General features: G+C 40.3%; 1 protein-coding gene across 1 annotated transcript in view; it reads left to right on the top strand.

The window, feature by feature from the left end:
* The first annotated feature begins 10,403 nt into the window (after window positions 1-10,403).
* The window catches only part of LOC308106245 (polycystin-1-like protein 2), a 48,267-nt gene continuing 40,186 nt past the window's right edge, over window positions 10,404-18,484 (top strand). Inside the window, exons 1-4 of the mRNA XM_080457301.1 lie at window positions 10,404-10,834; window positions 13,266-13,424; window positions 13,927-14,115; window positions 15,147-15,257. Coding sequence (XP_080313427.1) covers window positions 10,507-10,834; window positions 13,266-13,424; window positions 13,927-14,115; window positions 15,147-15,257 — 787 coding nt within the window. The 5' untranslated portion in view covers window positions 10,404-10,506. The remainder of the gene's footprint in view (window positions 10,835-13,265; window positions 13,425-13,926; window positions 14,116-15,146; window positions 15,258-18,484) is intronic.

The raw sequence follows: 18,484 nt of genomic DNA, 5'->3' as shown, positions 1-18,484 counted from the left end.
AGCAGCAGACCAAGTTTATTCATATCCACCCATCACTATCTCTCAAGCATGGACAGACCCTTATCGCATGCCCAAGTGTCCCAGCTTGTTCTAAGAAATAACCCCTTTTTCTGGTTTTCGCCTAAACAACTTGGTAACTTAATTTACCATGTAAATAGGTGAATTCATAATTTGTCATTCATTGAGGTCCATCCATCTGTTACAATAGGGATACATGGGTCTGACTACTGTAGCTGCGCATGAGTCTGACTGCTATAATATGAACACATTACTTGGATTTTTCACAGAACAGGGGTGGCTTGATTATTTTTCCCCTCACCAAGAGACAGGCAGAGACGTCGCAACGCAATGCATTGTGAGCTTGTAGATTGGCTATGTCCGGTTGGATGTGGAGAAGCTTCTAAAAAATATATTTCTCCCACTTTGTCTTCTTTTTTTTTAATATACTTTATTGAGTCCAAACATGTTAAAACAATAAATCATTCAGTTCTTTCATAATAATAATAATAATGATAATTTCCACATGTTTTATGTCCCTGTTATTAACAGACATTTCGACCCATTTTTTTTTTTTGCATGTAAAACCCCTTCACCTATACAAAAAGAAAGGGATAAACTAAATTAAATCATTTCATCCATGCATCCGCATACACATCCTTTATGAGGGGACATAATCAATATATATACTTGGTATTGTATTGTATACTGAAACAATAAAAAATAACACACAAAAATAAAATAAAAGGGTGGGGTGGTTGGGTTAGACTTTGTCTTCAATACTAGAACAGTTCCTGAGGACTCTGCAGCCCATCCGACCTTGACTCACAAGGATTGCTGTCTTGGTCCTCCCTGTAGTGTAAGGAAAAGAAGATGGGGTCTAACAACAGCAACCATGTGGATCATCTCAGACTTCATGTGAGCCTTTTGTGACGTCAGTCACCTATGACCTCCATGACATTATTACTCCATCATTAGTCCAAATTTGGGCAAGGTTTCAGCCCAGTGACTGCCATAAAATTATGCATGTTACGTAAAATAGTTCAAAGAACATAAAATACGTAGGCCTACAGTATGTGGGGAAAAAAGTTGTGTGGCCAAGATGTGTGTGACTCACTTGTATTCCTTGTATAAGCATACTATTATTGGGGCTGGCTGACAGCAATTACACCCATTTTTGGATGTATCACTAGAGACTAGAGACTGTTTTCTTCTGTTATCTTTGTGAGAAACATTGATCTGTGAATTATTATTATTATTTACCCCATGCTTTCTTTTTTTTTCTCTTTTTTTTAAATTGCTGAATTCATTAGAATCCACCTGGAAGTTCACCATATGCATTTTACAACTGCAATCCAGAACTTATTTTAGTGAATAAAATGTTCACAATGAACAAATCTGTAGTTAGAATATGTTAATACAATCGAACTAGCTTACACTGAGAGGTTGAGACCCTGGTGTTGGATAGGACTCATACTGGTTTGCAATCAATACTGCCTGAAGCTCATAAATGGTTGTTTTACAATGCAAAGAATCATATCCATACTAAAATATACAGAACTTTCTAGCTCTGTATCAAATTTTGACTTTAGGCGGGGGTATTGGTGTTCACTGACCTCTCTGGTGTTGGGCTTGTCCTTGAAGAATTTTGAGTTCAGAGTCAGAAGGCTTTGAGCAGGGTGCAACCGAGGTTCAGGAAAGCACAGCCATTGGCCAGGGCCTCTAGAGGGGCAGGACCTTCATATGGGAAGGATAAACCCACAAACGCCTAAAGGGGGGCGCATGCTACCATTTTCGGTGGTCACCTTATCACCGCGGTGGTGATAGAGAGAGCTCTCTCTATCATAGAGAGCGCTCTCTCTATCACCTAAGGGTGATAGGGTGACCACCACCGCAAAAAGGAAGTAATATGCGTGCGTTCGTGCGTGCGTGCGCACACACATGCTTTACATTGGCGCTTTTTTGATCATTTGTGTATTTTTTATATACCAATATAATTCGAATTAGCTTTTATATTTGACTTATCTACAAGCTCACGTCTCATCGTGACACGTTGTGAGCTTGTAGATCTGCTATTTTCATTATTTTTGAAAAGTTTAAATTGGTTTTCTAAAAAACTTTAAATTAATAAATAAATAAATATTCTCCCAAAATCTATTATTATTTTTATTTTATTTTGTAATACTTTAAATAGATTGGTTCGATTAACTGTTAGACTCCTACAATTCAGTGACATTGGTCATTTCTTCAGATAGGCTAGCCACTGTACTGTAGGTGCAGTTCTTCACTTTCACCACATTGAGTCAGGCTAGACCAACATAAAGGCTGATTTGATGATGATTGAAATTCTACATTAGGAATAACCCCTTGAGATGTAGCATCTCGTTTTCGAGGGGGCCCTAGTATTAATTAGTATTTATTCATGCACTCTTGCTCTGAGTGACTGGCTGACTGACTGACTGAATGAGTGATTGTGTGTGTATGGTAATCTCTAACTCACCTTGCTCTGCCTCCGTAGAACTTGTACTTCTGTCCCTTTAACAACGCCATGGTTTGTCACATGGCTGGGAACCAGAAAAGCATCATTGCCAGAAACTGTACCATGGATCTCTTAAGTGCTTATTATGACGTCCAGGTAAGCCCCTTTGTCCTGCAACATATTCTTTTATCATTGATGACCAGTGGTGATTTGTTCAAATCTTTGGGTTGTAGGGTCGGATAAAGCTACGTTCGGTTAAACAGTTGAACCTTAGCATCCCTATTCTGGAGGGAAATTTGCCAAAAATAACGGATCTACAAGTTCACAACGTGTCAAATATTGATAATTATGTCTAGAGACTGATCTTATACTTACTTGTATTTGACCCAAAGTGGCCCTATACATCCTTAATTTGCCACAGGCCAACAATGTCTGAGTAAATAAGAATTGTTGACTTTGCATTTCGAGGTGGACAATGCCCTTTCACTCCCAGAATCCTAGTATGAGGGACGAAAAGGTGTGTGTGTGTGTGTGTGTGTGTGTGTGTGTGTGTGTGTGTGTGTGTGTGTGTGTGTGTGTGTGTGTGTGTGTGTGTGTGTGTGTGTGTGTGTGTGTGTGTGTGTGTGTGTGTGTGTGTGTGTGTGTGTGTGTGTGTGTGTGTGTGTGTGTGTGTGTGTGTGTGTGTGTGCGTGCGTACGTGTGTGCACTCACACTTTGAGGTCCGGTATGGAGGCAGGAGAGGTGAAGATGGTGACCTAGGATACAGTGAGGTAATGAGGTCACTCCATTGGACCAGCTCACCCTGAGGCCCCCCACTGAACACTGAGTCGGCCATTTTGAATCCTGACTCATCCGTCACCAGCCCCGGGTGTACCAGGATCTACAGGTAGGTACAGTACAGAGGATGACATCTATTGGGTTAGAAAATGTAACTGTAAACAGTTAAAAGTAGTATAATTACTATTATATCTATTTACTTTAACCACATGAACAAAAGCATCTCTCTTCAGGGGGGAACATTTGTTGATCTACATGCTCACAACACGTTGCAATGCATTATGAGAATCTTATGTCATTTCGTTGATGTATAAAACAATTCGTGCCGCGCTACAAGCTTGTAGATCTGCTTTTTTTTTTTTTATCTTGAAGATTTGTGCAAATCTTTGAATACTCTTTTTTTAAACGAGTAACACAAAACTTATCTTCAGGGGGTCCCTGGCACGAACTCTTTTCAGATGGGGGTCCGCGGCCAAATAAATATCAATTTTGGGGTCCTTCACTCGAAAAAGTTTGAGAACCACTGCTATAAAGTACTTTATAAACACACACCTAGACCACATGAATCGGTATCACTGCGCCCACGTCTTTGCCATGGACATATTACCAATCGTGATTATGTTTGAATTAGAAATGTTTATTTATGTCCACATAAACAGAAGTACAAGAATGCCTTATATAATTGACATACTTGTCAGACACAGCGGACATAAATCATGGATAAGCAATGGAGAAACTGAAAATAGAAGAGATATCATGATATCAAATCCACTATTCTGTCATGCCTACTTATGTACAGGCCCCTGTATACATCATTTAAGATGTGGTACATGGTTTCAGCTATTTGTTCATGACCATGATGTATACAGTGAGGTGCATGATTGCCTGGAAACCAGATATTAAGTTTAGAAGGTAAATGTAATCTCGTTCTCAAAGTAAAGACAACAATGGTCCGCAGCAAGGTTATTGTAGTTAACGAAAATTAAAATTGAAAAAACGTTTTCGTGTTCTAGAAACTAATTAAAACTAACTGAATTAGAAAAAAAAATCTAAACGAACTTAAACTAAACTAAAATGAAAAGTCCAAAACTATTATTACCTTGGTCTACATCCTTCCCTTGCAGTCTGAACTCAGTCCATTTTGTTTCCGCTGCCTTTGTTGTTGTAGCTCGGGCATTAATCAATGGAAGTTGGTGTTCTGTTCCACACAGTCATACAGTAGTTGCTCTGACAGAGATACTGGGGTCAGATGTAACATCCTCTGAGACAGCCACCGCCTCAGAGTTAGACCCGGCCAGTCCACCCACACACACCCACCCACCACCACAAACACACACACACACACACACACACACACACACACACACACACACACACACAAACACACAAACACACAAACAAACAAACAAACAAACACACACAGAGAGTGTACACAACAGATTTGTATGACCTCAGATCTGTTTTGTGTTTGTGTTATAATAAATAAATACATGAAAATAAAGCTATTCTTAGACATACTTCTTGTCCAAACATGATTATTATTTCACCCCATGTGAATATGTCTGGGCCCAGTGGGCAATAATGGCTCAGTCTCTTGTACCATGCACAAATCTATATGTACTCTTACTGTGAGTCATCTCAGGGTAATACTGTAAGTGTCTGGCAAATATTTAATATAAGATGTGAAGGTAAACGATTAATTGTGACAGCTTGGGGCTGCACAACATACCTCACTATATATAGATAGAGATAGAGATAGAGATATATGAGAAACGAGCAGAGTGAGCCGTTGACACCATAGCTGCTGTAGCAGGAGTTGGACCTCCAGAATTCTTTCATCCACTGCAGCAGTGGAGAAAACACACAGTTCAACACACTACTGTATCAGAAGAAAATGATATTGAGGCCATGTTTTTATGTTTGAAGGCAAGAGGGCACATGGTGAGGTGATACGCAGCAGTAAGACTGCATGACATAACGAAATACTGCTACTCTATGAAATGGATTCTTTCTTTTCATTTGTTTCGTCGCTATCAAGGTTTACATGTGCCTTCTGTTTAATAGTGGTTCTGGTCTAGTTTAATAGAACACACAACAATAATTAAATACACAATGGCAATAATCATCCACCTTCAGCTTCTTTTCACTCGCTGGGTACCCATACATAGGTGGAATTGCGCAGTTTTCTGTCTCTTTTGTTTCTACAAAATACAATATTTAATTTGTTTAATTAGTTTGATATAGTGTGAACACATAACCCATGCATCTCCACTGCATTTCAACTTCACTATAGAGTGACTCTCTGTATTCCTTTCTCTCTCTCTCTCCATCTGTGACCCCTCACCTTGATCACTGATTGACCCCATGCTTTATGTCTGCTTTATTGTTACAAGTGTAAAACGGTGGATGAAATGTTTTTGTGGGGAAGTGGGAAAAGGGAGAAAAGAAAGAATGAAAAAAACAAAAAGGTATCTACATATTTACACATAGCATATCTATCCGTATAGTATGTGCATGAGGTTTACACGTAAGGTGCAGGAGCAGCAGTATACTGTTCATTATACAGTTCATCACTCAGCACTTAGATTCATTACTGGTGAGAGCTGCAGGCAGCACTCACCATTGTATCCTCTATGACAGGGTAGGTTGGTCCTCCCTCTCTGAGAGGAGAAATAGGCACTGGTATCAGTTTATTTTTAACGCTATTGATACCTCACATTGCTGTTAGAGTGGAAAAAAAGCACTTACCAGACCCGCTCAAGCGACTGGCTTACACTCTCCACCTGTTCCACCTGTGACCTGTTCAGTCTGAAGTGGGAAAATCTGCTTTGATGCCCCTATGTCATGGAACACTCTACAACACAACTCACGCTAAAAAATAATGCCCCAATATCCTACGGACAATATGATAACCTGCTCTTAAATCTCCTTACCTCACCATGTAATTGTTTACATGTTATGGTTTTATTTTTTGTTGTTACTGTGTTTTATATCTGTATGTCTTAATTGTTGAAACTTGGTAGTCTTGCCATTGATACTACGGTAGGCCTCCTTGCCTGGCCGCTGTCGTTTGTCGTTCGTCTATAACCCCATAGAGGAAAACAAGAAAACATCAGGAATTGCTCTGAAATGCAAAAAAAACAAAGAAACTAAACAATTGCAAGTACCTAAAACTGGAAACAACTTCAAAGAAGTATTATTTTTCCTGCATATAAACAGCAAAACCATCCATTCAAAGAAGCAAATTGGATGACAGATGCACTACTTGTATAACAATTGTGTCCCACAATACAGTAAATTATTGCACATATAGATCCAACATGTTCATCAGTTGACAACCTGACTTGGCCTAAGACCTGAGTTAGATCAGAATGTTGTCTGTGACTTTTGTGTCAGATACATTTTATACCCAAGGCTTTATTAGCCTTCTGTTGAGCTACTTTACATCCGAAGCAGCTCCATGACTAATAATAGGTCAGCACATTATGTTCACATGCCAAGCCAGAGGAATCAGCCACTGTTTGACATGGTTTTGTAGCAGTTGTAAGTTATAGTACTGATTAGGGATGCAGCCGTTAATCAAACTTACTAAAGTAATGTTTCAATAAAATAATGTATTTTATTTGTATCCTTTTTTTATTTTCAAAAATGACAAGAATAGCTGATCTACAAGCTCACAATGTGTCATATCGCGACGTGTTGAGGTTGTATATATTATTTTCACATCGATTCATTGATATACAGTACACACACACATATAAATATATATATTTATATATATCCCCTCTGGAGTGGAGCGTGATTGGATATAAGCCTGGAATATTGAGGTTAGTGAGTGAATAAATGTAGATACTAACCATGAGATGGATGATAGCACATGTCTAGACCAGTGTTTATCAACCCTGGCAAACGGCCCATTTTTGTGCCGGGAGTACTGCTACGGTGTTCCGCGCCGTTTGAAGAAGGTGTGGAGGAAAAAAAGAAAAAAAAAAATTATTACGGTCATTTCCGGGTCGCGCGGCCCAATTATTAGTTGCGTGAATGTTTGGGCTGGGATGCTTTCCAGCAGGGGCGTCGATATATAACCGGAAAACTCGTCCCAAAACATGCTCGCCCCCATTTCTTTTCGCGGACCAGCGGTTCTTGTATTCCTGTGTTTGTTTTACTGAGGATAAGGTTAGAAATAAGTTTACGGTTAGCCATATTATTAGTTTTACTGATATATAATTATATATATATATATATACAGTATATACCGTATATCTAGGTGTGCCCTGGGATCTTTTGGCTATGCCAGGTGTGCCTTGGCACAAAAAAGGTTGATAAACACTGGTCTAGACACCAATCCCCAGGAGACAGTCATGCATTTCTGATGCCAAATCCTTCTCATAATTCTGGGACAGGAGATCAGATAGCATATAAGTTTGACCTTTTGGGTAACTTTTCAATGTCATGACTTCAATATATATATACTGTATTTTTTTTTACTCTTTATTAATATTCTTTCCTCCTCTGTCAGTCACGTCACCAAAAAAAAGTCATAAAAAGTTTAGTGGACGCTTACTAGAGACAGACCGACTCTCAGGTCAGTGAAATCCTTACAACTGTCAAAGCAGAAGAAAATGCTTTATGGGCATTAGTCTAGTATAGCTGATGGTTGTGATTTAGGAATCCTCTTATGTGATCCTAAAAGCTCTCCCCTACTAAGGTGGCGACTGATCACTCAATTGATTTACTTCATCACTGTAAGCAAGCAGTCAGTGGTGGTCAGTAACTAAATACATTTAGGTACAGTACTTAAGTAACCTTTTTTAGTATCTAAACTTTACTTTTTTAAATACTGTATTTTTATGTATGACTTTAACTCAAGACAAATATTGAGACAAATATTGTATTTTTGTCTCCATTACATTTCTAGGACTTTCTCTTACATCTCTTCACTCAAGTAGGCTACTGACTGTAAGCCAGCGGTGAGCTTGGCAGAATAAGGTGAGTCAGTATCACACCTACACTTTCTTTATGTTCTGAAGCACATACTACAGAGCACACGCCACATTATGTGGCCGGAAGATATGCGAGTCATGACTGATACAGAAGTATAGGCAAGACAGGATATAGGAAGGAATAGATAGAAAATATGCTGTTCTAACATCCAAATGACTAGCACTTCAGTTGTGACATCTTGTTGGGCCTCCAGTGTCTTGATAAAGTAGAGCACATGGCCTTGATGAGTTGATGCTGAGTGCCAAGCAGGGAGCCATTGGGTCCCATTTTAGAGTCTTTGGTATGACCCTGCCGGGGATCGAACCCCGACCTCCCAATCTCAGAGTGCCCAGTGTCGGCTGCTCGGCCGCTCCAAAATTCTCCAACATTACAACATTGGAACGCCTTGGGCCAATAGGATCTCCCCACGGACACTCTAACCACAAGGCCACTGAGCTTCAATATATGACTACCATTAATTATAGGTATTATCATGGCTTTTCAAGGTTCAACCTTTATTGTTGCACCCTGTACCTGTAGGCTACAGGGTGCAACTGCACATTATCTCTATATTCATGTAGCCTGAGGCTACGAGCTCAATCCATGGTCTTGAAGGGCGGACCCAAACACAGCCGCCTGGATTTGTGCGTGGCTTCCTATTGCTTCACCAATCTATGTCCCCGCCTCCCCTCCCCTCCCCCCTCGGCCTGTGCACGGAGCACGCTGACGTCACCAAATTTAGAGCGACGCCCCTCTGCACTCTGATTGGTTAGGAGATAACAAGGTCCAAGACCATAGTTACTGCATCGCTCCCCCAGGCTTTTTTTCTTTTGTAACAAAAAAAAAAGCCTGGGTTTCCGAGGCTAATATTCATGTGACCAAGGCGGATCTGTCCGATTTTTCATATTCCATCTTGATTGGCTAAAATTGGCTTTCAAAGTTTGCAGGAGTGGCCCTTTTTGAACAAAATGCCTAATCTAGTGGGAAGAAAGGGTTATCATGCACCCCCTGGAAATATACTTCTAATCAGTGTTTCGAGATTGGATTTTTTAAACTAAATGATTAACTATTTTCTCCTCTGGGAGACTTTGTGGGAGGCAATCAAAGTTGAGAAGGCCTGGTGTGGAAAAATATAGATAATACAGTTTTTCACACCAGGCTTTCTCAACTTTGATTGGCTTTCCCAGAGGAGTTTGATTGGAACTAATTGAGAGGTGTGTCAGTAGACACCTTTATGAACACATTTGTGAAGAAAGTTATTGTCAAATGCAATTATTTTGCAGAGGTCTAAAAATGTTGGCATAACAATAATATAACAATAATTGGTACAAATTTTATTATATTGTTAAGGCAGCACTTATTTGCAACCAGCATGCCACAGGTACATGTGATCGTTAAGAATAGTTTCATTATGATGACACTCAAAATATAGGTCTAGACACCTTATTTGTTCAGTTAAGTGCAACATTGGCTTAGTGAGATACAGTGGAAATCGATTTTTAGATTATGGCGGCACTATTTTGCTAATTGCGTAATTGACGTGTTTTTTGTCCAAGCCCATATCCCCTCCAAATACAACAGTGGTCCCCAGGTTGATTCTTAGTCAGGGCGGTGGTCCCTGGTACACAATCAGTTGAAAACCCTTGATTTAATCCTTTAAACTGGCCATAATAAAATAAAATTGTCAATAACTTGAACCCTAGCATCCCTATTCTGGGGCAAACAGATCTCAACAATTAGCTCACAATTAATGCATCGTGAGCTTGTAGAATGGCTGTTTCTGGCGAAGATATTTAGTGTAGAGCGAAAACAGGAGGGGTTATACTAGTCAGAGCCCTTGGTAATCCAGTCAACTAAGTATAGGGTTATGTGGTTAAAGTATGTTTCTAGTCTTTGAAATCATGTAAACCTATTCATATGTGGTTCACAGGTAACCACAATCTATCTCTGTTTGGACCTTGATAATAGAAGGCAGGCTATTGTCCTCCATTCGTGACAACTAGGTTTGTGTACAGAGATAATGTGCATCTGTAGGTCCAGACTGTCAGGCAGCCCATCTATTGTTAAATCCAGAACAGGGTGCGCCAGAGACGCTCATTCAGTCCCCTTTAAAAGCACCTTGTTGCTGGATTAAAGCTATCAGCCCAAAGATGACACTGAGGAAAGAAACAACAACTACACAATTATTTTGTAATTTCTAAGTACAGACAATCTACTGTGGTGAGATCTATGCTCTGTGCAAAACTTGGGAACTGACTGCAGATAGGGAAATGATGGACAGCACCGGTCTTCCCCTACTGATCCTGTTGACACTCGGCTGTCTTTCTTGTGCCGAGGAAGTGAGAGATCATTTTCTTCCCTGCCCAGATTTCCAGGAGGCATTTGGAGGCTCTTGCTATGAGTTTTTGGTTCTCCGACGACCCTTTGCCAGTGCCCAGGCTTGGTGCGAGCAGGCCGGAGGTCACCTCGCCTTTATCCCAAATGAAGAAACCCAGTTCTTCCTTCAGAAGCACCTGGACCCAGAAATGGACTGGTGGCTAGGAGCAGCATCAGAGGCCTCTCCACACCTGAGATCGCAACAATTTGATGCTTTTAAAGGTAAGCGGTAGATATTTATGATACATTAAAGGAGCCTACTCTAAAAGAGATTTAACATTATTCCGATATGAGATAAGATTATCATACTACTATAATGGTATTCACTCTGCTTCATGATTGCAATGAATGCAATTAATTTGATTCTGATGAGCAACTGTTCAAAAGCAGAATTCAAAAGCAAGCACCAGTTAAATCAATATCATCGATCTCATCATGCACAGATTTAAAGCAGTAATTGTTGTTAAATTTGTATTTTTAGCTAATATGGATAGGGTTACAAGGAAGGGCAAGTTTATTTGTAGAACACATTTAAACAAGGCAATTCAAAATGCTTTATACAAAATATTAAGCACTGACCGAAAATAGCCGATCTACAGTACAATCTCCTTATGCGAGTGATGCAAGCTTGTAGATCGACTATTTGAGAATGTATTGATTAAAAAAAGAACAAAATGGGGACTCCAGGTTAAGAGTGGTTAAGAAAAAGTGCAAAAGAAACACATTATAACTAGAAAAAGTGCTCCTTGGAGCACAGGTCTCCGCCAGGTCAGGTAGGTTATTGTGGCCTCCTGGTGGTGCTATAATAGGCCAATGTTTAAAGGGTGCCATTTGTTCTTAGGCCTTGCACGGCAATCGGACACTGCATTCATGGTTTGAGACATTTTGTGCAAAAAAATAAGTTTTGCTAAATTAGACCTGTTGGTGGCGCTATAACAGGCCAATGTTAAAAGGGTGGCATTTGTTCCTCAACATAGTGTGAATGTGCGTGCAAAGTTTGACCGCAATCGGACGGTGCGTTCATGATTTGCGGAATTTTGTTAAAAACAAGCCACTACTGCAAACTTTAGATGTCAATCTTTAGCCAATGAGGATGGAATATGAAAAATCAAACACATCCGTCTTGATCACATGACTATGGAGATCATGTGTACCGATTTGCGTGAAATTTGGATAAATCGGAAGGAGTAATATTAAAAAAAATGTTTTACATAAGTCGGCCTCCTGGTGGCGCTATAAAAGGCAAATGTAAAAAATGCGGGGCAAATGTTTTTCCTTGACCTCTAGGGAGTGCGCATACAAAGTTTTACACAGATCGGTGCAGTTATAGGTAAAACATGAATCTGCCTGTTAAAGCGCCACCATGAGGCTGATTTGAAAATGTTCAAGTGGAATTTCTTCCTCGGCATAGTGGAAATAAGCATGCAAAATTTCACGGAAATTGTATGCTGTGTTCATGATTTGAGGCATTTTGTTGAAAACGGAGCACTCCTGCAAACTTTGGAAGCCATTTTTAGCCAATCAGGATGAAATATGAAAAATCTGAAAGACTTGTTTTGTTTAATGACTATAGAGATACTGTGTAACGATTTGTGAGATTTTTGGACAAAATCTGTAGGAGTACTGTCAAAAAATATGTTTTGCACAAATCGGCCTCCTGGTGGCGCTATAAAAGGCCCATGTGAAAAATGTCGGGCAAATGTTCGGAATTGGCATCCAGGGAGTGTGTGTGCACAGTTTCGCTGCGATCAAGCCAACGGTGGCGGAGATTAGCTGGTCACAGACGGACACACACACACACACACACACACACACACACACACACACACACACACACGGACGGACGGACGGACGGACGGACGGACGGACGGACGGACGGACGGAGGGTAAAACATACTCTCTCGCCATGCCTTTCGGCCTGGCGGAGATAATAAGCTCAAATACAATAGATACAAATTTGAGAATACGGTTAAAGTTCAGCACAGTATAGACATTTGCACAAAACCACACCTGAGAGCAGCTTAGCGCAACTGCAGTCTTGTAACTGCAATTTTGTATTTGTAAGTGCCTTGCACAAGGGCACCTCCACACTAGTTGTGCTTTTTTGCCCACACAGAACAATTTGGCTGCCACTGACCACCACTACTAACTGTCATTGCTGTCTGGCGGAAACGTTTTGTATGTTCAAAATGTTACTTTTCAGTAAAAGGAACAAGGAACCTATAGTGTTCCATTGGCTCCAATGTAGTTATTATTTAGTCACAAAGTTAATACATTTCATTGTTAAGTATTAATAATCCAATGACAGACTTAACCACTCAACCCTGCATCCCCGGTTTTGTTCAAATGCAAAGATTTTCATAATTTTGTTTTTTCCAAAAGTAATGAAAATAGCAGATCTACAACATGTCGTAAGGCAGCTATTTTTGTGACTTTTGCACGAGTATACAATAGGGCATTAACACATCGGGTGCCAGAGGTTTTTTAAAACAGGGTACATCCAGTGCCGACCGTTATTATTATTTTATTTTTTTAAACGACTATAGTCGATTTTGGCACTCAAAATAAACATAAAAAGATGCAATGTGGAGATACAAGGTTTCTCGCCGACAGGGACGACACCTTGGTCAGTGTTGCACTGTCCCCTCTGCAGGTCCTCTTTCGTGGCTAGATGGTTCAGACATCAGCTACTCCAACTGGGCGAGCAGCCCACAGCCAGAGGCAGGTTGTGGACACATTCTGAGACACTCAGCCTTCCACTGGACGGCCACAGGCAACTGTACTCAAGAATTTCAGTTTGTCTGCCAGTTTGGTAAGTTTATTTATTTCTTAACCCGTTAAGACCGGGAACGCATCTGTGTAACCAGTTAAATTATTATTTTACACTTTGGCTATGCAAAAATAGCAGATATACAAGCTCATAGCACGGCACAGAGTGCCGCTCTATGAGCTTGTAGATCTGCAATTTCTTTGAAAATGTGTGCAAATCTTTGAATATATATATTTTATAGCGAACATTTGTAACTCAAATCTTTGCTTCTGGGGGTCCCTGGAACCAAACATTTTACAAAAGTTTGCTTTAAAAAATATATATTCAAAGATTTGCACAGTTCTTTTAAAAAATAGCAGATCTGCATGCTCATAGAGCGTTTAAAAAAATAGCGGATCTACATGCTCATAGAACGGCACTCGGTGCCGCACTATGAGCTTGTAGATCTGCCCGGATTGGGTTAAACATACCATACTTGATTATGCGCAAGTAAATCCTAACGCAGCTAACAAAATACTGTCTTTACTTTTCCCCCCTGTCGTAGAGTCTTGGAGATGGATTGTGTGTGCGGGTCAGAATGTCACTCTGCAGTGTGCTTATGGTCAAGTATTAAAGATAGAGGGAGGCTTCTACGGTCGTAAGACTGTTCACTACTGTCGCTCTGGCCTCACTCCCTCTCCCACATCCACAAAAGATCAGTGTAGCTCGCTGGATGTTACACATTCATTAAAAGGTAAACACTATGACCAGTTATATTCTGTGTTGCTTTTCGTTGTTGGACTTTTTAAGATAATAAAATACATGATACATGGAATCAATTTCATGTATCACTTTATCCAGAAATGTAAAGTTTGTGCCCTCCAACCTGTAACCACTCTTGGTTTGATAATACAGTAGGTCTTTTCAATGCAGCCATTGCTATAGTGCGTACCAAAAAATCCTGAAGGGGGCGTCAAGGGTTATTTGGTAGCGCGGACATCTTGGTGGGGTATAAACAGGTTGACTTAACCTTGACCCCCACCAGTATGTCTGCAGCTACTATGCCACGCGCGGACATCTTGGTGGGGTATAAACAGGTTGACTTAACATTGACCCCCACCAGTATGTCTGCAGCTACTATGCCACGCCCCCCCCCCCCCGTGGTGGCGACACTTTGGCAAGCACTATGGAGAACCACTTTAACGGATTAAAAAACCCACAGCTTCACTAAAAGGTTCTGCATGGGTAGAAGCTGTAATGCAATTCAATAATGCTTTTGAAAGAGGTAATTGCTCAATGCCACAAAAGGGCTAGATATATTATGACATGCAGAAACCAAATACAGTATATGCAACAGGTGATACCCCATCAAAACGCATCTGAAAGCAAGGCCATACAATGAACACATTAAAGCCTCAATACGGTCTAAAATATATTATCAAACCACATTGAAGTAAATATTGACTCATGGATTTTACTGATGACACAAGCAAGCATGTGTTTCATGTATGAATGGCAGGCAGAGAGATGAGAGAGCGTACCGTGCACTGCATGGGGCATTCATATAGCACTTTTCTCCAAAGTGCTTTACAATGTGCATTGCATAAGTGTTTTATGCATTAGGCCACCGAACTAATGGTGATGGTGATGATGTATTAAATGTTTGATGAAATATTCAGGCAATCCTTCCTTTGTTTATTTTAGTGTTTCAGGTCATTCTCATAACCTTTAAAGAGGCCTAAGAACAAACTCAGACACGGCCTTGTTTGTTTGTCTATCCTATAGGTCAGTGTGATGGACGGCAGGCCTGTCAGGCTGCAGCAGCTGTCATCTCCTTTGACGATCCCTGCCCTGGACTGGGAAGTTACCTGTCTGTGGATTACCACTGCAAAGATGGTGAGTAGCATCAATGAGTGATTACTTGTATACTTCCAGGCCCAGTCGAAAGTAGTGTTGAAATAGTCTAAACACTTTCCATGCAAAAAAACAAACAATGTGGTGTGGGCATCCAGCACTGTTTAATTTCCCCATAGCTACACCCACTAATGGTTCAACCAATCAGCATCTGTGTGATACATACAAACGCAATCAAACCCCTTCGATATAGACAATATACTTCCACCGCTTCCTTTGGCTTCTTGGTTTCACTTCAGCCTTTAATTCAGCCTTTATTCCAGGGGGTTTTCAAAGGGAGGGAGCCATATTTGACAATATGAAAATGCCTTAAGTGCTTACTGCATCTCCTGCCATACTGTTCCTATTGGCCTTAGCCACATACAAATGCATCGCATTACAAGCATTTTATTTAACTACAATTCAATATCAATAGTCGTTGGGCAGCGTAGCCAAATGTAAAGTCACTCATCTGTGCTGTGAACAAAACAAAAACAATTCAGCCTTTTTTCACATGCATGTGCATGGCATTGCTATTATATTTACAGTCTGTTATTCATATTGGGTGATCCCTCTGTCCTGAAAGATATAACTCCCTCTACGCTTATGGAATGGGTCCAAACAGCTATAATGCTGGGTAGGAGATTGCTATAGTCCAACTATGGAAGTCAGCTCATGTACCATCAATCATAGATTGGCATAACTTACTTATTAAGACAGCATCATATGAACGGGTATCCTTCTCTATGAAGAGCAGAACAGACCAGTTCCACCTGAAGTGGGAAAGATTTCTTCACTATATTAATGGCTTGTAATGACAGACTGGCTCCCATATGTATACCATATATACTGTAGGTATATCCTCGCTTTATTGTATGTGTAACACAGGCTCCGTCCTTATTTTTCTTTGTCTTTCTTTCTTTACTCTTATCTTTGTCTCCGCCAGGCCGAAAGGCATGGCGAGAGAGTATGTTTTACCCTCCGTCCGTGTGTCCGTCCTTCCGTCCGTCCGTCCGTCCGTCTGTCACCAGCTAATCTCCGCCACCGTTGGCTTGATCGCAGCGAAACTGTGCACACACACTCCTTGGATGCCAATTCCGAACTTCTGCCCCAGATTTTTCACATGGGCCTTTTATAGCGCCACCAGGAGGCCGATTTGTGCAAAACATATTTTTTGACAGTACTCCTACAGATTTTGTCCAAAAATCTCGCAAATCGGTACACAGTATCTCTATAGTCATTAAACAAAACTGGTCTTTCAGATTTTTCATATTCCATTCTGATTGGCTAAAAATGGCTTAAAAAGTTTGCAGGAGTGCTCCATTTTCAACAAAATGCCTCAAATCATGAACACAGCATGCAATTTTGGTGAAATTTTGCACGCATATTTCCACTATGCCGAGGAATAAATGCCACTTGAAAATTTTCAAATCAGCCTCATGGTGGCGCTATAACAGGCCGATTCATGTTTTTACCTATAACTGCACCGATCTGTGTAAAACTTTGTATGCGCACTCCCTAGAGGTCAAGGAAAAACCTTTGCCCTGCATTTTTCCCATTTGCCTTTTATAGCGCCACCAGGAGGCCAACTTATGTAAAACACATTTCTTTATATTACTCCTTCCGATTTTATCCAAATTTCACGCAAATCGGTACACATGATCTCCATAGTCATGTGATCAATCAAGACGATTTTTCATATTCCATCCTCATTGGCTAAGATTGACATCTAAAGTTTGCAGTAGTGGCTTGTTTTGAACAAAATTCCGCAAATCATGAACGCACCGTCCGATTGCGGTCAAACTTTGCACGCACATTCACACTATGTTGAGGAACAAATGCCACCCTTTTAACATTGGCCTGTTATAGCGCTAGCCTGGTAAACCCTCCCTCCGGAAATCTCAATTCCATTTCATTTCAAAATGAAATGGAATTGAGATTTCCGGAGGGAGGGTTTACCAGGCTATTATAGCGCCACCAGCAGGTCTAATTTAGCAAAAAAAAAGTTGCACAAAATGCCTCAAACCATGAATGCAGTGTCCGATTGCCGTGCAAGGCCTAAGAACAAATGGTACCCTTTAAACATTGGCCTATTATAGCGCCACCAGGAGGCCACAATAACCTACCTGACCTGGCGGAGACCTGTGCTCCGAGGAGCACTTTTTCTAGTTTTCTCTTCTCTTGTTTTTTTTGTTTTTTTTTTTACTGTATTGACTGTTGTTGTGTAGGTACCTGTTGTTTATGATTATGAATGTATTAATCTTGTTTTGTTCTCTGTCTGTCCTTTGGGATGTTGTATTGTCAAAAATCTAATCAAATATTAATCACACAAAAAAATATTTAATTTATTTACAGTCCAATAAATAGAACATCACACGGGACAAGCAATTAGGAATGACACATTCTACTGAGCCTATCAGCCCAATTATTTCTGTCAGGCCATGAATAATAGAGAGAGAGAGAGAGAGAGAGAGAGAGAGAGAGAGAGAGAGAGCAGGTGTGACACATGACATGCCTGCAATGTCCTGCATAATGCATGTCTGTATACTCAGCCTCTGATTGGACAACAGACCAAGCAAGAGTAGGAAGCAGAGTTGGTAGGAAGTAAAGTTTTAAATGTGCTATATAAATAAAGTGGATTGGAAGTAAATAGAACTGAGCACGTGAAAGAAAGTCCGCAGCTCGCGGGTGAGAGCGTGCGTGTGTGTGTATTTGTGTATGTATGTGTTGGCGTGCGATTGCGACGCATTCGCTTCCCTTTGGAAACGACAGTTTTATCGCTTCATTGCCTTCCAGATTTATGCTTCCTTGAACGATGTAGTCCCGAGGCAAATACAGCCGATCTACAAGCGAACAACGCGTCCCTGATGCGACTTCTAGGCTCAGTCAGTGGCCAATGTCACAACATACAGTATATGACAGTCTTCAGACGCACACGCAGCGCTGTTATTATTCTATGAAAGTTTGCACAGAACACAACCTTTATTCTATCACTGCCTACATTGTAACTTTATGGCAAAACTAGGTTAAAATGTTTACATTGAAATTAATTTATAACTTAGAAATTCTAATTATAATAAACATACATTAAAATATATATTCAAAATGTTGAGCCCTGATAAAGCATAATTAGTCCAATATTGCATTTCGCCATAGTGATACATGTGTGACCAAGATGTTTTTATTTTATTATTATTATTATTATTATTATTATTATGGCATAATTAATA

The sequence above is a fragment of the Gymnoscopelus braueri genome (genome assembly GCF_963280865.1).
Source record: "Gymnoscopelus braueri genome assembly, chromosome: 18".
Lineage (NCBI taxonomy): Eukaryota > Metazoa > Chordata > Actinopteri > Myctophiformes > Myctophidae > Gymnoscopelus > Gymnoscopelus braueri.
The sequence above is the reverse complement of the archived record's forward strand: the minus strand, read 5'-3'. Positions and strand labels throughout refer to the sequence as shown.